This window comes from Ammodytes marinus (assembly GCF_949987685.1).
Source record: "Ammodytes marinus genome assembly, chromosome: 19".
NCBI classification, from domain to species: Eukaryota; Metazoa; Chordata; class Actinopteri; order Uranoscopiformes; family Ammodytidae; genus Ammodytes; species Ammodytes marinus.
This window is the reverse complement of record NC_137223.1, coordinates 8,628,305-8,649,338: the sequence shown is the minus strand read 5'-3', so window position 1 is coordinate 8,649,338 and position 21,034 is coordinate 8,628,305. Positions and strand designations below refer to the sequence as shown.

General features: G+C 40.8%; 2 protein-coding genes across 2 annotated transcripts in view; both read right to left on the bottom strand.

Moving 5' to 3' along the window:
• Positions 1–293: 293 nt before the first annotated feature.
• LOC307266192 (uncharacterized protein) lies at positions 294–1,283 on the bottom strand (the record flags this gene model as incomplete). Its single annotated transcript, XM_080048156.1, has 1 exon — positions 294–1,283. The coding sequence occupies one exon, from the start codon at positions 1,281–1,283 to the stop codon at positions 294–296; it is 990 nt and encodes a 329-aa protein (XP_079904282.1).
• A 2,900-nt stretch (positions 1,284–4,183) lies between these two features.
• Positions 4,184–21,034, bottom strand: part of LOC307265851 (rho-associated protein kinase 2-like) — a 37,763-nt gene continuing 20,912 nt past the window's right edge. The window contains exons 16-32 of the mRNA XM_080047669.1: positions 19,741–19,847; positions 19,395–19,554; positions 18,535–18,695; positions 17,811–17,995; positions 17,099–17,168; positions 16,821–16,924; positions 15,409–15,595; positions 13,484–13,577; positions 13,097–13,191; positions 12,591–12,779; positions 11,585–11,726; positions 10,352–10,419; positions 10,156–10,244; positions 9,663–9,741; positions 9,295–9,562; positions 8,384–8,675; positions 4,184–5,843 (exon numbers count right to left, since the gene is read on the bottom strand). Coding sequence (XP_079903795.1) covers positions 5,840–5,843; positions 8,384–8,675; positions 9,295–9,562; positions 9,663–9,741; positions 10,156–10,244; positions 10,352–10,419; positions 11,585–11,726; positions 12,591–12,779; positions 13,097–13,191; positions 13,484–13,577; positions 15,409–15,595; positions 16,821–16,924; positions 17,099–17,168; positions 17,811–17,995; positions 18,535–18,695; positions 19,395–19,554; positions 19,741–19,847 — 2,294 coding nt within the window. The 3' untranslated portion in view covers positions 4,184–5,839. The remainder of the gene's footprint in view (positions 5,844–8,383; positions 8,676–9,294; positions 9,563–9,662; positions 9,742–10,155; positions 10,245–10,351; positions 10,420–11,584; positions 11,727–12,590; positions 12,780–13,096; positions 13,192–13,483; positions 13,578–15,408; positions 15,596–16,820; positions 16,925–17,098; positions 17,169–17,810; positions 17,996–18,534; positions 18,696–19,394; positions 19,555–19,740; positions 19,848–21,034) is intronic.

The following is a 21,034-nucleotide window of genomic DNA, read 5'->3' as shown; positions in this document are numbered from 1 at the left end:
GTGTAAATACATAATAATTGCATCAATATTTAATTTTCTGTACACCTCAACAATAAAGCAACAAAGCGTTTTTCTGAAATATCAAACAATTTATTAAATGTGAGATTTAATTTGAAAGTAATACACTTCAAGAAAGACAAAAGCTCTTAAATGCTCTCTATACTCAAATGCTTAATTATACATTAACATAACACTGACAGAAGAACATTTTTCAGTGACAGCTATGACAGGCTGTGGTGGTTACATTATCATATCAGATATTAACCAGTGTGAGGAATATTTTATATTAAGATTTAGTTGAGTTCACTTTCTGTCAGAGACATTACTGAGCGCCCCATCAGAGATGGCGGACTTGCACATATGATGGTGTCTGGCAGGAAGACCTTCTCCTTGTTCTTCTGAAGCCACCTCCAGAGGTACTCCGTCTTCCCATCACACACCCACGGGTTGGCCGTCAGGTCCAGCCCCTCCTCATCCAGGGATTTTAGCGGGTCAAGCAAACCTGTAGGGATGTGGCTCAGTTGGTTGTCATCCAGACTCAGGAGTTTGAGCTGAGGGAGTTCTTGAAAAAGGTTTTGGGGGAGTTTGTTGAGCTTGTTCCGAGAGAGGAACAGATAGTTGAGGTTTTGGGTGCTCTGAAGTATGGATGCGTCCAGGGTGTCTAGCTTGTTGTTTTGCAGGTTTAGCCTCTCAAGTTTGGTAAGCTGGTCCAGAGAATTTGCAGAGATCTTCTCCAGAAGATTGTTGGCAAGGTCCAGACTGTCCAAGTGGGGCAGCTTCTGAAGCAGAGCAGCTGGGATCTGGGTCAAGCGGTTCCCAGATAAGTCTAACCAGGTGAGGTTGCTGTTATCAGGAAGCCACTCAGCATCAGCTTTTTCAAGGAGATTATTCTTCAGCACCAAGTTCCGAAGTGGGGCGTGGCTGAAGACATCTGCAGGCAGGTCAGATATTTTGTTTCCAGTGAGATCCAAAGTGTTGAGGCGAGTGACACCCCTGAGAAGGTGGGAGGAAAGACTCTGCAGGTGGTTGCTGTACAGGTGGAGGCCTTCCAATAGGGGTGTGGGGTTAAGGTGATTCTCAGAGATGGAGGTGATGTTTGTGAACTGGATGGTCAGCAGGGTGGTGTTCTTGGGGAGACCCTCAGAGGGGTACTCTATCATGGGAACCTCATTACAGACCACCTCAGCCCTCCTGAGGTAGCATTTGCAAAGTGCTGGGCAGGAGAGAGTGCCATGGCAGAAATATGCCAACCAGAGGAAAGCAAGGGCACACCAGGTCTTCATTACTGTGAGACAAGAAGGGAAGGACACAGACAATTAAAAATGAGGAGGAAAATAGTTTATAGGACTTAAATATCCCACCACTGCAAAACACAAATAACCCCACAAATCAAATCCAGTTCATGCACATGATTCTCAGTAACAAAATTTAACTTACTGTGTTTTTGTAGTTTGATGACTACCGCCCAGACTGCTCCTTATATCAGACTCTGCAGTGTTCTCTTGCAAATTACTGTGTCATTTAGGGAGGACAATCCCCCAAACTAATCATTACTTACTGAGTAAACACGGACTAGTCACTACACAGTCATTCGTCAAGGACAGGCAGTTGCAACAGACTGTGTGACTACAGGGAATGTACAAGACTTGGAAACTTGGTTTAAGTTGATTTACTGAATAAAATACGCTAGATCTGCACAAATGAGCTGATAGTGAAATATGGCGTTGATGTCCTCGTGTGAATGTGCACATATTAAGTGTACAGTTGTCTGATGGTTTGCCACTTGCCAAAAAACTTAGATAAATGTTTACATTATTTTGCACTATGGATTTTTTAAATGTGGGGAAGGAGGAGAGAGGGAGCATGTGAGAAAGATGTTTTTGTCATGAAAGCATCTGCATATGTAAAAGTAGCCATTACATAATACTATACTGCGTTATAGTCCTTCAGAAACAGTTAATACTACCAGGTACACAAATTAGTGTGATCATTCTTTATGCAAAAAATGTCCAATGAGTTTAATATTATTTCGTTATGACTATACTTTAACATTTAAGTAGCATTTAATTGTTGTAACTGGTTGAATGTGAGCTCATTTTGACCATATCTTTAAAACAATGAATCGTATTTCATTAACTACATAATCCTTATCAGAGATTATGACACTTCCATAGGACATGGAACAGATGTACTGTAACATTGAAATATATATATTTTTAAATGTAATGCAGTACATGGCATCAAGTTCGGAACGTGGCAAAAACAAAAATGGTGAAATAGTTCAAAGGATTTCATCAATCATGATTCAATTTGTTTTGATGACTAAGACCAGATACGACTCAGATATACATGACATTTTGTACGACTGCAAGCGATCAAGTGACTCATGGATGCTTGACATATATTGCTGTAACCGTATTTAACCCAGAAATGAATATCAATTCACTTACCAGCAATTTGGGTAATCGAGCATCCCAAAGGAGGAACAGAGGATCATAGATAACAGATGAAGCAGAGTCAACACTCACTAGTGCACCATGTTCTTGACAAAAAACATCTATTAGCAAACCAAATATGCTACACTATGTTACATTACATAGACAGATTTTGCAACAATATGACCTTGAGGTTAAATGGAAACAGTGGGGGAGGAAGTGGTCAGTTAATTTATTTTAGTAAAGAAGCAATAGTCCTACAGCAATATACGAATAAATCCTGCACTGAACATGTGTGAACTAGGCCTAGTTATAATGCATGGAAAAGCCCACATTGTCTGTTATATTTTCCTTACATTTTCAATCATTATTAGCCCGAGCTTGTCGTATAGGACACCAGTATCTTGCCGTTTTCCGCTCTGGAAAGCTAACAAACGTAATGCTGTCTTCTGTGCAATAGTAGCCCTTTGAAGCTTCTATCCAAGCCTGGAATTCGTTCTTCTTTTCGGGGACAATACATCCATACTCTTAGATCCAAGATTGATCAGGTTTAGAGGTTCATGTTTTAAGCATTATCGATCTTTTCTTGTCGTTAGCTTTGATGCTAGCCTAGCAGGCAACATTTTCCATGAGGCTCTTGGAGAGGCTTTCAGAGGGTCTTTTCACTGGAGGGTCAATGCATACCTCATGACCCATGAAACAAAGTCAGAATACATTTTAATTTTGTTTATTTTTTTTACATTGAAGTGACATCACAGTTTTATTTTTAGCCCAGGTTGTTCTGAAACATACTGTATGTGTATAGCTTTGACAGGGTTGATGTTAAACAAATTTACAAGATAATAAATACAGGTAGACCAAATATAGTCGAAAATAGCTAACAGGCTAAGGTTAAGGTGTTAATAACGTTTTGCTGTAGTTGGTTGGGTTGACGTGGATGTTATCAATGTTGTATAGATATTGGTGGTTATAGGCCTATAATCAATAAGACTACATTGTATTTAATAAGCTCATATATTTTGTATATTATTGTAGCTATTTATTGTATGAAGAAATAGTATGGTAAAGAACAAGCACTTAACATATTTACTTTAGTTCAGTACATGAACAAATGCTCCTATTACTGGAGGAAACACACCCGTTTTAGAAAATGTTAATATCGGGTCTTGGCGATAGAAGAACAAATGTTTATTCATGACGAGGAGGAGGGACAGCAGGAGAGGGCTGCGTGCCACCTCAGGTCATAAGAAGAAGGTACAGCAGGTTTCACGCTGATTAACCAGAACACAGTCACACAGCTGATGGTGAGAATGGATCAGCTCTGCAGTATGAAATACGATTTTAGCAGATGGGCAATATGATGAACTATTGCATTATGTATGATGAGTGCCAGTTGGCTTAAGGCTGTTCTGAAAGATTTATTTCAGTCAAGCCCACTCACTCCACATGCGTTTTCGAGATAGAGACAAAGTTATGCTGGTGGAGTTCAAATAGTGTCTTATAATACTCAGTATTCAGAACACCTATGGAAGATCACCGCAGTATTTCTAAAACAATTCTGTATACTGTCGGTGATGTGCATGTGCAACAAGGAGTCTACATTGATCTCAGTGTCTCCCTTTGTGTGGTTTATCTATTGACATCCCTTTAGTATTCTCTACATTTCATTTTCTATGAACTTGAATTTTCTTTTACAGCTTTGTAATAGCCTACATCACACACAAAGATTAAAGACAATTCGTGAAAAATGAATTCTCAGGGTATCAGTTTATTTCAATTATTCATGAATGGTGAAAAGAAAAAAAAACACATATATTTTATTTCACATTATTCTGCCTCATGTTGCACTCATGACTGTGAACTCATTTAGAGGACAAGTTCTGTATATACTGTATAATGTATGGTGGCCGTGAAGGTCAAAAACACAACATTTCATAAAACACAACAATACAGAATCCACTGCGGTCAAGCCAGCCGACACGCTGTTTGGCTGTACGTTTATACTCTGTCAGACCTGGGGGGTATTCCATCAAAGTAGCTAAAGAAAGCCAGGCCTACCTGAAAAAAGCCAGGTTGATATGATACTAGCATCATCTCCCAATTAAGCCTTGAGTCGTTCCACTGAGGCAGTTCTCAATGCGGGGCCTGAAAAGCCTGACTTAGTGCACGTACCCTGGCTACATAAAAAGCCCTGATGAATGGATGGATGAAAAGATAATCAAGGGACAGCCCATTTCCCATAATGCCTTGCTCTGGACTGAATGTTATGTGGTTTTGACCGTCCATTTCATGAATACAGCTTTGTTCTTCATTATTAAACAAATGTGTCCCCCCCGCCCCCCAGTTCAATAATAAGAGTGTTGAAGTAAAATTGGCTCATATTGGGGACTCGCCGCTCCTTGTGACCGTCCTTTAATAATTAAAATCATTTTGTACTTGTTAGTCTTCCTTAAAGCACTTTTAATTGCCTCTACATAAAATATGCTTCACAAATAGACTTACAATTTACCAATTTTCTAGGGAGTTTTGTTTTCACTTTACTATTTGATAGAACACAGTATAGTGGACATGAGGACTTCATACAGCATGCACTCTACCCACTGAGCCAAAGCAGGGTTGCCCAATTTACCAATGTTTTAATGATGACCATTCAGATCACTAGACCGTAGGGCTATGATACCAATAGTTAAAAGTATGTTTAAAATGTAGGTGTAGGGATACTCGTGACCTTAATTGAATTATGGTTTGTGAAATGTTTTGTGAAATGTTAAAAGTGGTTTAAAGTGATTTCTGTCATGTCGTGTTTAGTGAAATGTGGTTCCGTTTTCTGTCATTTTGTTGTGTTTTCTGAAATGTCATTGTGTTTGTGACCTTCAGGGCCACCATAATAATGTGCTGCTGACTGATATCCATACAAATAAAACAATCATGTACTATGAGCTACACTCTCTGTGTTACAATACACAGAAAGACCACTTAATCCTATGTACAAATGTTCAAACACACATGCCTAACACCTCACAAACACAAATCCATGTGAGTCACTGCATCTGACAGAATAAAATGTCCATATGTTCGTCATTATGATCATCACACGAGGCAGTTTTAATCAGCGAGTGTTGAGCTGAGGTTTCTCCTTTTTGGTGTTTTTCTTGACAGAAAAAAAGGAAATCTCAAGTCTTATATTGATACTGCTCATTTTTCTCTATTTAAAATGACAAAAACAGACCCAGTTCTCATGACGACAGCCAGCTTCTGTTAACTAGCTGTCCGTGAATAGCATTTTTAAATTCATTTTTTTCAGTCTACTTCTCTGAAAAAAAAAATGTCCCATGTAGACACTGCCTCCAGACTTTGGCCATGAATCCGCAAAGATGAAAATACACATCTTTGATGGGCCGGGGTTAACTGTGAAGAGAGGAAGAGAAAAAGAAAGAATGTGATGTGAAAACCTGGGATGCTACCAACAGAATGGCTGGATTTCAAAGGTACACCCACACAAAATCCACACATATTACACCAAGGAAGCAATTCAGCATCCACACAATGCACGGGTAAAAGGCATACAAACCAGACGGATATGGGAATAATCTCGGTCTGCACGGTGGCAAGAAGTACAATATGAAAGCACATTTGGGGAAATACGCTTATTTGCTGAAGAGACATTGATGAGAAGATTGAAGCCACTCTCATGTTACTATGGCAACATGGTTAGCATAAATTAGCTTATCATAAATGCTGGGCTTATATAATAGAGTAATTATTAGTTTTTACATTGTTGTTAAGGAAACACAGTGGCAAATTGTGTTACCTTTGGACAGAGCCAGACCATATTATTCCCCTGTTTCAGTTATTCATGCTGAGCCTTGCAAATCAAATCACCTGTCTGCTGTATCAGTCTTCTAACGTAACTCTCAACAAGAAACCAAATCAGTATATTTCGTAAAATGAAAAACTCCTTGCAAACATGCACCTCAATTTTCCCCAAATCTATCTGTTTTTTTGTGTGCAAGAAGCATGTACATCAAGCACATTTTAAACTATTCTTGTAACAGCAACAAAGTCCAAACACTGAAATCACATTTTCCACTCAACTGTATAACTTAGAGAATCACACAAAAACAACATGCTTCTGGTCACATTAAGGCCTCCTCAAAACTGCAAACACACATGCAGAGGTTCAGTTACCCTCTGTGCCCCCTCCTTCACTTCCTTATGAAGAACATATCATCATCATCATCATCAATATCGACATCATCAATATCGACATCATCCAACGACCAACTCCAACCTTTCAGGCCAAACTCAAGCAACCTGAAAATTTAAGTATGAGTTTCAATGTGGGGTCCAACGCATTACACGCTTCAATAGCGGTTTTGGGAATACAAGTCAAGTTCCCCAGGGGGCAGTATAGAGCTGTGAGTAGTTCATTGAACAAAGCTGCTTGTTAAAATGTTATGACGTTAATAGGACACAGCAGTACAGTAACATGGAGGGCGGATGGTTGCCACAAGCTCTGCTACTTACAGCCTCCCAGCATGAGAGACATTAGAATGGTAGGGTCAGAGGTGGAGAGGTCAAAGGTCAGTGGAAGATGATACGCAGCATGGGGCCAGTGCTGGGGGATAAGAGCCAAGTTAGGTTGAGGCTGAGAAAGCAAACTTTGACAGCTAAGTGTCCTGATAAATCATACAAAATGAGACGGATACAGTTAGTGAATATATTGGTGCCATTTCCTACTCAATTAGGCAGCTACTGATGCTGTTCCATACACCACATTGGAGCTTTTGTGTTGCATATAGGGTAAGATACATGCAAATGATTTAGGACTCATGTTAAAAAGCAAAGCAGCCTGTGACAGCCAAAGCTTTGGGCCCCTTTCAACAGAACATGATCGAGAATCATCAACCAAGACAAGAATTTGGTAAGGTGTTTTGATTGTTTACTAAACGTAATTGTAACAAAAAAAAATACATTGTCTCTTTGTAAAAGATAGGCGCAGATTAAAATATTTCACCTTTGATTTTGTTAAACAAAAAGTGTAAAAGGACACAGATCACTGCAGTTTACAATAAATCAAGTTATCTTGTGGGGCCTCGGTTATAAAAGGGAAATTAAGAGAAACATTGGTAGAAAACACAATTGGGCTGCTGATAGTACCATGATTCCTAATAGTAAACATTTTTAAAATGACCATGCGGTGTACATTGTATTTAAAAAAAAAACATTAACCAGTATTTCTTATCTGATTTTCACTTTTTTAACAATCAAATCAATGACACCTACAACAATCTGTATAGAGGAAAAACCTGCCCGAACACTTAATCAATGCTCCCGAAAAAAGTGAATATAGCTATAAGATTTTGACATTACATATTCCTCAAGTCATAGTTGTATTCATAAACCTTTTTCAGGGGGACATTTTCTCTCTCGCTCATATTTTGTCCACATAGCCAATATTATATTGCCATGTGAATATTAGATTTTGTGGGTTAAATAAGAACTAAACATAATGAGCCTTACTGTTATTGTAAGCAGTCATGTAAAAGGCCCAGTCAGCGGTTCTTGAGAATGCCTGTTGTCAAAACCACTTTGTCAATATCAGTGAATATCTCCTCATGATCTGCTACCTGTACAGTGTGTGCACTGAAAAAAATGTCAGTGTTAATACACAGCCTAGGCTCTGTAAACAGGCATTTTGCTAGCTACAGTGGGCCCTCTTTGTTTACATACCGTTTGCTTACATACCAGTTTACATAGCCTTGGCTGTGTATTAACACCAAATTTCCTTGCACACACACACACAGTACGGTCCGGTAGCCGATGAGGAGATAGATACATTTACAAAAAGTGATTTTGAAAAGAAGCATTCTCCAGAATCACTGACTATACCTTTAATATGGGCGTAAGCTGTAAAAGCTTTTTTTAAGGATTCCGTTGAACTTTACCTGGGCTTCCCCGATGGCGACTGCTGCTGTTGTCTGCCGCTGGGCTGGATCTTGATGGCCCCGCGGTGGGCAGACATGCGGGGCGATCCCCTGGGAGAGACGTGCGGGGAGCTACGTGGAGAGGAGCGCGGCCTGGCTTCAGGAGAGCCGCGCGGCTGTGCTACAGAGGGAGGACTCAGGGTGGAGTTCTTCCTCGGGATGTGTTTGAGGAGGTAACTGATCCAACGCTGCTGCTCCTCCTGAGAGCTGGTCAGCAGAAGCAGCTCTTTGGCAGTGGACATGTCATAGTTCACTGTTGAAGAGAGAAATAAATAAATAGATAGATTAGAAACAGGGCACGGATGAGAAGGGATACTCACTTTTTAACAAGGGCTGGGAAAATGCTTCTGTGGCTTTTCATTTGGTACGAAAAATGATTTATTTTCAAAAAGCAAAAAATTGCAAACATATTCTGGATCCAGCTTTTATACTATGACAACGTTTCTGCTTTTCTCTGTTTTCTATATTTTTTTTTATAGAATGTATTTGTATATACTTGTTGTAATATAATTGTTAGTTGGACAAAACAAGCTATTCGAATACATCCTCTGGGGCATTTCATAGTTTAAACAATTATTAAACCAATCAAACTGTAGATAAATAAAATATTAATAAAATGATTTCCTGGTTGCACTTCTTAATTGAAATCTACTATAGTATGTTTCTAAAGTCATATAGCCAAAGCAAATGGCGGTTGCGTAAAACATGCCCAACAGGTGGTGATGTTCTTCTTCTGTAACTAATTAGACCACCTTTTGCAGGTGTGCATCCAAATAAATGTATTCCATCTTAATGTTGGGGGGGGGGGAACATTCTGGTTCCATGGCATACATGAAGGGCTGTATATTAAACTCTTGGGCGAGCACACTGACCCTTGCATGGCACAATAACCTCCTCCTTTCTGTCCAGGTGGTCTTTGTGGCACTTGGTGTGGCAGCGGCGGCACTCGAGGGCCGGCGGCGGCTTGAAGACGTGCCAGAGCGGGCGGGCGCAGGCCTCGCAGCTGGAGGGGAAGTGGTAGAGCGTGAGGATGAACTCGTGGCCCTTGTGGCTGATGAAGGAGGAGCGATCGCCACCCTGCGTCGCCTCCACTACAGACTCCTGTTCACGTTTAAACTCGCCCTCGTTGGCATATAGGATCTGGGTTGAAAAGAAAAAGAAGAACATTGAGATAATACATTTGTGGTTTGTTATTGGACCACATGGAGAGGGGAACCCGAAGGAGAAGGTGGCTTATTACCTGAAATATCCTCGGAATTTCTTTGGCATCCGCACGGTACACATCTGTGTGAGTGACGGGTCGCACATGAAACAGCTTACTGTAGGAGGGAGAGAGAGACGACAGAGTTAAGTTATGGCTTCTGTATAGAACCTCATCTAGACTAAGAATCCCCTGAAAGAAATGATCTCGACGGTAATCAGTAACGGGCAGTTCCGTGTGTAGCAGCAGCAAGATACAGTGTGCTATAATGAGTCAGTTTCCTCCTTTAAATAATTTGTCTGGTCATGTTTTGGTCATATACTTTGCCCTGATTTCATTCAGCTAATTTCAAGTTGTCACTTTTCACTGCTAATTCAAAGTCTGTCTTTTGTTTTTATTGTGTGTTTTATTTGTGTTGCTCTCTATGATATAGACTCTTGAAGAAAAAAGAGTTGTTACTACTGAAAGAAACTACTCTAATCTTATTTGAATCTATCCTTGGTTTTACAAAACGTTGCTTTGAATGACTCACTTGATGTCCAGGGTCATGAAAGGGTTGGCCTGCTCGTGGTCCAGTTCACTGTTGTAGAAGAGGATCTTCTTACTGCTCACAACTACAAACTGTAAAGGAAAGGGAAACATGGGGGAAATGACTCAGTGGTAAATGGCTATTACTAAGAAAAAAAAATCCGTAGACACAAGAAAAAAGAAATGGTGCGGTACATTACTTTTTTGTCCCAGCCAAAACGCTTGGTGTTCTTGGTAGGAAGTGAAATCCAACCCTTTGGCCTGTAGTCTAGTTTGCAGAGAGAGAACGAAAAAACAGGAAGATGTTACCACACAGAGGAGAACCGCTTCTAATCATGTGAAACACTTAAAAGAACACCTTGACATTTTGAAACTTTGGTCGCAATTTCCTTAATACAGACACACATCACGTCCTTGCTTACAACAAAAGAGCAAGCGTCAGGAAGCTTTTTTACTTGGTTTAGCAGAAGACTTTTCAGTGGGAACTACTGTATAACAGTTATAAGGAATACAGGCTACTATACAGCACACAATTTGGCAAGAGTTCTGGTGAGGATAAATAAACTAAAATGGGGAGCTTTTTATTTTTTATAGCCTGGGTAAAAAATTCCAAACACAAACATCGCTTATCTTTTGCAGTGGAATAAATTTGAACGAAGCAAGCAAACATCAAGCTGTGAGTATCATCGTGTCCAGTGAGCATTAGAGAGGATTAAAGCACAGCAGAGACAGAGTCAACAGTAGAGTAGAGGAATTAACTGTTAACTTTGCAGGGTTGAACATGAACCAAGGTTGAGGGGGGATATTTCTTTCCCCTTCTCATTTAAAAACACTGGAAATATTTTGATGGATACATGTTATAAACCAGTGTTAGATAAAGGAGAGCTTTCATTTTAATCCCCTTTTATTTTGAAGCACCATGCAGGGTCACCTGCGGATTCAGGCCCGGGAGGCTGTTGGTGGGTGAGGGCCAGGGGACAGGGGCCCTGCTCCAACCGCCCGTCACACTCTTGGTCATCGTCAGAGTCAGAATCAAAGAGAGTGTGAGCCGAGCGAAGGTTGGGCCGAGTGTCGATGCAGACCGATTTGTGTGTGCGCTGGTAGGTGAAGGACATTGATTCGGAGGTGTGGGAGTGAGTTATGCGCACTGCGTCAGACCCGGAAGAGAGAGGAGAGGAGGTGAAATGAAGGGGAAAGCAAAAGGAGGACGATAAAGGAAGGAAGGATAAAGATGGGGAAAAAGGTCAAAAACTATTGGCCTGGAAGACAAAGAGACTCAAAGTGAAAACAAAAAGGAAACTGAAGGAAGGCTGAGGAATGCAGATAGTACATGCAGGAGTATATTTGAATTGGATTTGAGCATTTGATTGTACACGTTGGTGCCCAGTTATAGGATATATATGAGTGTGAGGGGTTAAGTCTCCCTGTTCTACCTGGGTATCCGTCAGCCATAGGGTCATCCAGAGAGCCAGAGTCCAGGGAGGGAAGCCGGCAACGAAGCTGCTCTATGTCGCTGTCCTTACTGTCCAACGCCAGCTGCAGGTCCATACGCACCTGGTTCTCCTCTGCTATCAGCTGGATAACAGACATGAACAGGGTTTTAAATGCAGGTCAAGGTCTGTTTTGTTGTTGTTGTTGTTGTTGTAAGCTTTAGTCAGGTAAATTATAAACCACAGTTTCCAAAACTAATTTGGATATGGAACCAGGTAATAGCAAAGGCATAGAACAGTGCATTGAAGGAAGCTAATGTTAGATTCTCCAAAATGTGGGTATTTCATCTAATTAGATTTTAATCTTTTATAAAGCAATACAAATATATTTAAAAAAGAACACCTAATTAAATATCTGAAGCAAAACTATTTTGAAGGGCATTGATTCTCCCCTGTAATGAAAGTGTGAGTAAGTTCCCTCAATCCAATGTTCAAGTTTCTTCCCAGTGTTTCTTGGCGAGGCAGAGTAATAATTCAAACTCCTAAATATTTGTCTTTGTAAGGACAAAAATGGGGGAAATGACGTTGATTCGGTTTCTTGGAACAAATTTGGAAGCATAGTATATAAAATAAAGACATTACTATAATACTAATTAATAATCATGGCCTTTTGGGCCGCTACTTTCGATCCGAATAGGGAATCCTCCTCCTACAGTACGTGTCTGGAGCTGCTTTAAATGTGAAATCTCTGTAGATAATTGATGACTCACAGGGAAGATCAACAACCTTATTATTAAATCATGCATATTAATAAAGTAAAATAATTTAACGTCAACTTGTTATCTAGAGTATCTCATACAGATCCTGCAAAATCTAAATAAGGAATTGAATAAGCAATAAAGATAAATTAAATATTTTTTTTGGGGGGGTAAACATGGCAGTATATTGTATATTCAAGGTGTTTTTGGGTATTCCAGTGTGCAGTGTGGGCGTATATATATATACTGACCGCCTGCATCTCTGTCATCTCTCTCTGGTATTTGATGATGGTGCTGTTGAATTTCTCCTTCTCCGACCGGAGCTCCAGCTGCAGCTTCCTGTTCTCCTTCTCCTTCCTGTGCACCTCGGTGTCTGTGCCCCGCACGCCTCCTTGAGACGGGATCCTCTTGTAAATCACCTCGGCCAGTTTGTTGACGGCCTGCGGAAGAGTTCGCAAAACAGTTTCATTGAGATTTCAAAATAAACCCTTAAAAACTCACCCATTGCACAGGGAAAGCCAACAGTGATATCAAAGTCGCTGCAGGATGGATTTAAAAAAAAAAAAAATTGCTTTAGGTATGAGTTATTTTGCCACCCGAGATCAACACAAGCCTGCAGCTGAACGTTATTCTGGACGATGATTGATAAAACATAACAGAGATGTGGAGAGAGAGAGAGTATAGAAAATATCCCAGGCTTTACTAGACACTGTGTAGGCGCCCAGACACACACACACACACACACACACACACACACCTGAATTTTCAGCGTCCTTTCATTCTGCAACTGCTTTTCAAAGGAGACTTTGAGCGAGTTCATGTTCTTCTCCTCCACCTTCACCACCTGGACCTCTGCATGAATAGCACAAAAGAATATCAATATCACACGCATTTTTGACTCACCATAAGTTTTACAGACATAACGCATAACTTAGAAAAGTTTCGATAGCAATATCCTGCTGTTTCTACAGACAATTGGTTCCCTGATGGAACATTAATAGCTATTTTAGATGACATTTTGATAACAGCCTTCTCCCCATGAATCATTCGGAGGACAGATTTTTCTAACACTGGACTGAGGGGAAAGTTAATTTTTTCCCCCGTTCTCACGACAGGGCGCTCGTTAACTCAAAATGCCACTCACGCTGCACCATGTCTTTCAGCTGGTTGTTGAGCTCCTCTTTCTCGCTGGCCAGGTTGGCCACGTCCACCGTCAGAGTGCGGTTGGACTCTTCCAGCTGTGGACAATTATAGCAAACACATACATTTTAGATTTCATTTGAAAACAGATGTACGTCAGTGGTCTCTTGTTGTTATTTCTGTTTTGTCCAGGCAGGCTATATGTAATTTTAACACCAGAATACCCAAAGTCACTGGAAGGTACAAAGGGCTAAAAAGAAGTGAAATATTTTGCAACCTCTGCGATTCCAATTGTGTTGGTGATGAATATCGTGTTCTTTTTTAGTGTAAAAATGTAAATGTAGTGTACTATAGAGAAAAATACCTGCCAAAATATTATGTTTATTTTCCATATCAGATAAAATTGATTTTGCTTTTAAGGTCAGAAAAAACAGGGGTTATTGTTAAAACAGGTGCCTTTTTGAGAAATGTCCTGCCATTGTTTAAGTAATGTTTTTGTTTTGTTTTGTTTCTGTTTTGTCCTTGCCGTACACCATTGTTTGTTTGTAATGATTTTATTTGAATTGTGTGCTCCATGCCATGTGCTATGGCCGTGAGCCGTAATAAATAAATGAAATGAAAAGAAATGTTTTATTTGCTCTACTGTGATTTTTCTGCAGCGGCTGTCAATGCTTGTCTTCACTTTTAATCCAACATTTTACATCTGGATCGCTAGCTGAAGACATTTCATTAATTGCTATTCATCCAATTAAATAGGTGGATACAGCAATTCTGGAGAAGGCTTTTTAATTTTGTCCAAATCACCTTGTCAATATAAGTAAATACCTCCTCCTGATCCGCTACCTGTCCATTCTGTGTGTTCACTGAAAACAAATCTGGTGTCAATACAAAGCCTGGGCTCTATAAACTGGTATGTCAACAAAGGGTATATCAACAAATGGGGTCCACCGTAGCAAACAACATACCAGTTTACAAAGCCTAGGCACAGTAAAGACAGGTAGCGGATGGTGAGGAGATATTTCATGATTTTGACAAAGGGAAATTGACAACACAGAATCTCCAGAATCGCTGAATTCAAAGTAACCCTGTGGAGTTGTTGACCACTGGTAGAGCAACAAAGCAATGTTATAGTGAGCAGGATCCTGAATCCTTTTCCTGAAGCTGTTACACTGATGGACAGCCGGGGGGCGGTAATGTCCAAAGAAAAGGTAGCATTTTGCCAACAAAAGACAGGAAGGAAAAAGGAAGCTGGCAAACATGGATGTATTCGTCTTTTACAAATGTTTACAAATGAGGAAGGAAATGCACTCAACCCATTCGCTATAACTCAAGGAGGGACACATTGTGTTTGGTTAGTCTTGGCAAACATTTACGTTAATCTGTTTGTTTACGAGAAAACTCTGCAGGGTTCCTTTAAGTAGCTGATGGGTCAAGACACATTTATTTATTTATTTATGAAAGTAAACTGAAATTGGAACTTGAACAGACAAACAAACAAACAAATTATTCAAAATAGTTAAAGGTGGAGTCAGCAATTCTGAAGAATGTTTGTTCTCAAAATCCCTTGTCAAAACCAGTTAATATCTCCTCACCATCCTGTCCGTACTGTGTGTGGGTTGAAAACAATCTGGTGTTAATGCACAGCCTAGACTCTGTAAACTAGTATGTAACAAACGGTATGTTAACAAAGGGGCCCATCATAGCTAGCACCATGTCCGTTTACAGTGCCTAGGCTGTGTATTAACACTGGAATTATTTTTTCAGCGCACACACAGTACGGAACAGGTAGCAGATTGTGAGGAGATCCTCACTGATTTTGACAACAAATGTTCTCCAGAATCACTGACTCCACCTTTAAATACTTCCTGTGTTATGAAAAACTTCCTGGGTGTAATCAACTGAAGAAGGTGTGGACTGCAGTGATCTCACCGAGCTGATGGTGGCCTCCTTGTCGCTGAGCTCCTGTCTGTGTCTGGCCATCATGTCTTTGATCTCCAGCTCCTTCATGATCTTCTCCTTCTCCAGGTCAGAGTATTGCTCCTCAGCGATGGAGCGTGCCAGCTGCTCAGAGTCGGCCTTGGTCAGACTGACTTCCAGCTGGTTGGTCAGGGAATCCCTGTGAATGAAGAGGGAAGAGGGAAAGGAGGAACTGTTAGGACAGGATTATTCATGTGCTGGAACCGGCAAAACATTTTTTACTACAAAAATCCCTGCTGGGGGTTATTCCATCAAAGTAGCTAAAGAAAGCCTACCTGTAAAAGCCAAGTGTCATCTCCAAATTAAGCCTAAAGTCATTCAACTAACACAGTTCAGTCTTGTCTAATCAAGTCTGACTCAAGCCAGGCGTGCCGAAATTACATTGAAATTTGGGGGCGACTGTGGCTCAGGCGGTAGAGCGGGTCGGCCAATGATCGAAGGGTTGGTGGTTCTATCCCCGCCCTGTGTCATAGTTGTTGTATCCTTGGGCAAGACACTTTACCCACCTTGCCTCTTGTGAATGTCGATAGTTAGCCTGCTATCGGTGTATGAATGTGTGTGTGAATGCTAACGTGTAAATGGGATCAGTTCTCCCTTGAAAAAGAGTCTCCGGTCTCAATGGGATTTACCTGTATAAAAAAAAAACAACGGTTACAAGGCTAGGATTCTTATAAGCCACGTTGATGGAACGCAATTAGGCCTGATTTATCGAAATAAGATAGACGTTTGCTTAATCCTGCTTGATGGAATCCCCCCCCCCCCCCATTATTGTGCCAGTCAGAATAGACTGATTAGGATTTGATATTTGGCTAATTTGCTTTGCTAATCTGCTTAAACTTCACACTCATTCTGTAAAAGGTCGTTTTTTCTCCCTTGCGACTGTGCCATGAATTCACAGAAGGCGAATGACACTAATTAGGAAAGACTGGAAAAAACCACAACACAAACCTAAATGTGAAACATTGAAGTTTAATGCAAACTATTGAATTAATTTCCAATTGCAGATTTTGGATGGAGAATAAACTTACTCGTCTGCTCTTCTCTTTCTATTCAAGCTTACTCGAGATCGATTTTGTAATGACAATATAATAGATTGTAGACATCCAATTCTAAAACCTCACCATATGAGTGTTGATTATATTAATAACACGTCATGCATCAGTCTTATGCATAACACCTTGTTTGTGTCACGTGCTTTATGCTTTAATTTGTCCTATTTTCTTGTGTCTCATGTGTATTTTGGTTAAAAACACAATCCAATCAAATTAAAAGCCTCAGCTGTCATTTTAGTGCCGTGGTGTCTCCTGTGACAGTGTTCAGACTGGAAATGAAAGGGTTAGAACAAACCAGTAACTGTCCTTTACCTCTCGTCATCGTATTGTGTCAGTCGTCGCTGCATGGCTTGGCACAGCTTATTCTTCTCATCACACTCGTCCTTCAGCTCACGGATTTGCGTCTTGTAAAGGGTCTTTTGGAAGCAGGGCACAGTAGGGGATTCGATTAATTTGCTATCAATTTAGATCATTTGCCAGTCTTACTACATTATATATACGTTAGCCGTGCGGTGTTTCAACATATTTTGCTTCCCTTACTGTTTGCAGACAAGTTGCACAAAATAATTTAAAAAAATGTGTGTTATTACCGTGAAATACTGCTCTGCCTCCAGTTGGTCCTTCAATTCCTTCAGCTGGCCGCCCGCCTCCATCTTCTCCCTGGATCAACACCAACAATTTGTCAATCATTGCTGCTGGCCAACAACCCACCCACTTCCCACAGCCCAAGCACTTTCATCCAAATCAGATATGACAAATATGTGCCCACAGTATTACAAAAAACGGATGCATTGTGTGTTAACTAGCAGTAAAACAATACACGTATTTGTACCGAAACCTCAAGGTACAGACGCTTTAGGATTGTTCCAGAGGTGAACCGCGATCCGTGATTATATAGCATAAATAGTGTCAAAATGGAGTAAATATGCCGATTGTACAGGCTTGTTTTGATTGCGGTGCCGAACTTGCACTTTGTATTTGAGAAGTATTTTATTTATTGGAGAACCTGGTTGTTCGCAGCAGTATTTACTTTTATTAAATGCAGAAAAATACCGATAAGCTGGAATTGTAGTAAAAACTGCAATTGCACTTTAAATGCTATTATTTCACTATTTAAACACATGTACCTTATTGCATGTACCATTTTTCATTTTAACCGAGAACCAAACCGAACCGAGCCAAACAGTGACTTCCAAACCGAGTTATGTACCGAAGCGTGACTTTTGTGTACCGCTACACCCTTAGGGTTTACGTTCACTATGCATGGTGCTGCATTATGTTGTTGTGTGTGTGTGTTTTAACCTGCGTAGCTCCTGGGTCTGTTTCTCCAGGACTTGCTTCATATCCATCAGGTGGTTGAGCTCCTGTTTGAGCTGTTTCTCTGAGGAGCGCAGCACTGACACCTGCTGGTTCTGCATCTTCAGATCACTCTGGCTCAGGCTGCGTGTGTGGATCTCCTGCTCCAGACGCAAGCTCAGGCTCTTTACCTGCATGCACACACACACACACACACACACACACACACACACACACACACACACACACACACACACACACACACACACACACACACACACACACACACACACACACACACACACACACACACACACACACACACACACACACACACACACACACACACACACAGAATAAAGAGTTAGGGCCTGCAACAAATTATTATTTTCAAAGAATCAGAGCCCAAGGTGTCAGTTTCCAATTGCTTATTTTGTCTGAATATCAGTTAAATAACTTGACTACCAGACACTTCAGACTTACAGTGGGTAACAGGGATGCTGCCACTAAATCGCTCTCACCATCCGGTAACCGTAATGTTTTCCTAAATTATGTTTTCTTTTTTCTTACATTACAACCTTATTATCATAGTTTAATTTTTAATTTTTCCTTGACATGGCACTGACACTCAACTCATACTAGTTCAATCCAGTTAATGGGAAAATACTTTGTGTGAGGTACTTCTTAGCGGGCCAATGGGTGGCTGGTATTTATACAGAGTGAAACACACCTCATCGGAGAGTTTCTCCTTCTGTGCCTGCAGCTGGTCCAGTTTGTGTTGCGCCTGCTTGTAGTCACAGTCCAGCAGGGAGTGGTCCTTCTCTAGTTTCAGCAGCTTGCCCTCCACCTGGAGCTTCACACTGCGCTCCTCCTGCATGGTGCTCTCCATCTCTGACCCAAACAAAACAACCAGCCAAGCCATCAGGAGGGTAACCTGAGCCACACGCTATTGTGCCCAGTACTGAAAAAAAACAGCTTTGCCCTTTTGTTGAACCTACTTGGAGCACCATGTGCCTAAAGAATAATCAGAGCAAATTAGTGTAATTGAAGGACATGAACCAGGTTTATTTGCGATTGCAATTTGTCCAAGGCCTAGCCATTCATCTTTTATAAGTGGGCTCTTTCGTGTTTATTATTTTAACATCTGTGTTAAAGGTGGAGTCAGCGATTCTATTCCGAAACACATTTTGTCGAAATCAGTCTGCTACTCGTCTGTACTGTAAAAAAAAAATTGTGTTTTTATACAGCCCAGGCTCTGTAAACGGGTTTGTCAGACTGAGTTTGTCAACACTTCTTCGAACCAATCAGCAACAGGCAGCGTTTCGTGACTTTAGTTACAACAATGCTATTGGACAGGTAGTTGGTGAAGACTACTGTTGCTAATGCTAAGGCAAGGCCGATGTAGGGGCAGAGCCTCTGAAGGAGCTGGAAGGAAGCGGTGTGTTTGTTTTAGTGTTTAAATCAAACAGGCTTTCTCTGGAGTCCACCTTTCAGTGAGCTAAGTAAAACACAGCTTTTTTTTTACTCAGCTTGACACTTTCATCAATCCTGCAATCATCTCTCACACTTTTGTCCTTTCCGATTGCTCACCTTGTAAGGCCTCAGACTTGGCCTCCTCGATGGACTGGTAGATGGTGTTTTTATCAGCGAGCTTGGCTTTGGTGGCCTTGTGTTCTGCTTCTTCCTGCTCCAGACTCTGCTGCAGCGACTTGAGCTTGAACGTCAATTCAATCTCTTGGTTGCTCTTCTCCTATAGAGTCAAAGGGGGGAAAAATTAGGCTTTCTGATCATTTCATAGGAATGTTTTCGTATTGAATGGAGCTTCGCAACAATGTCAACAGCATCTAGAATTGTGTAATTGAAGGTAGAGGGAGGAACATGTAGCCTTAATGTCTCAATTCACATTGGAAATGAGCAATTCCAAATGACAACCAACCTTCTCGAGGTCATTGAGCTTCTCCTGTAGCTGTTTCTTTTCCGTCTGAATCTTGGAGAGAGAAGACTTCACTTCTTTCACCTCTTCTTCAAGGCCAGAGATACGTCCTGAGTAATGGGAAGAGGGAAAAGGAAATTAAAAAAAATAATAACATACTAAGAAGTAAAAGAAAGATCTGGACCACTCAGTTTCAAACAGAGCTCTTCTGAGGTAAGACATGATTTAATGCTCCTGCAAAACTCTCGTCGTCAAATATAAGAAAAAAACAACACACTGATTGTTGATTTTCCCCTTTAACCAACTCCACCCACATGGGGAGGTTTTTGAAGGGAAGGAGGAAAAGAGAAAAAAAAAGCCATGAGGCATCACTGCAAACAGGCGACACCGTTGTTTCTTATACGTCCACTGTGACCTCAGTCACTGGCCCCTCTGCGCGGACTGAGCGCGCTCAACTTTCCAAACAGCGTCTCACAAGAGGTGCTGGCTCTGGTCTGGCTTTGGCACCCACAGCCTCTTCCTTTACTCCCTGCCTTTCTGAACACATGTTTCCACCTATGATCTGATATTTCCCAAGGACCGGTCCAAAAAAACAATTCACATCTAATGCCCTATTCAGCCTCCCGCTCAAAGTTGTGTAATGTTTCCCCCCCTTTTCCTGCTACTGAGTAGCTTTGAATGAGCAAACATAACAGTTTGATTACTTACAGTTAGGGCATTGAATCAACCCATTCTGGGAGGTAAATTTGACATTTGCTGACCTCATAAAAATTTTAATAGAGACATGAAAGTATGGAGTGTAATAGGCTTGTAAATAACTGCTGGCTGCTTGCTGAGGTGGTGATCATTTTAGTAAAAGTTAACAACCACATCTTAAAAACATTTTCTTCTGCGTGTGTGTGTGTGTGTTTGTGTGTGTGTGTTTGTGTGTATATACCCACATAAAGTAAAATGATAACCTTTGTTGAGCAGCTGTCACCAAGGCTACACTTTTTACAGTTATGGCATTATGTTTAACAGTTAGCTAGGATGCAAGGTTCATTTAATAGCAGTGCAAAGGGGGAGGAGCCATAAAGTCAGCAAACTGTCTCCTTTACTGTCTTTCATACAGAAATGTTCCCCTCTAAAGTTTGCTGACCTTAGCCTACCATAAGCCCCTCGACATAGCACACCAAGTATTACATCTACGGTGCCCAAGCTCTCTACACGATGTGTCTTTGAGCATGGCACTTAAAGGTGGAGTCAACGATTCTGGAGAACTTTTGTTATCAAAATAACTTTTTGTAAAAATCAGTGA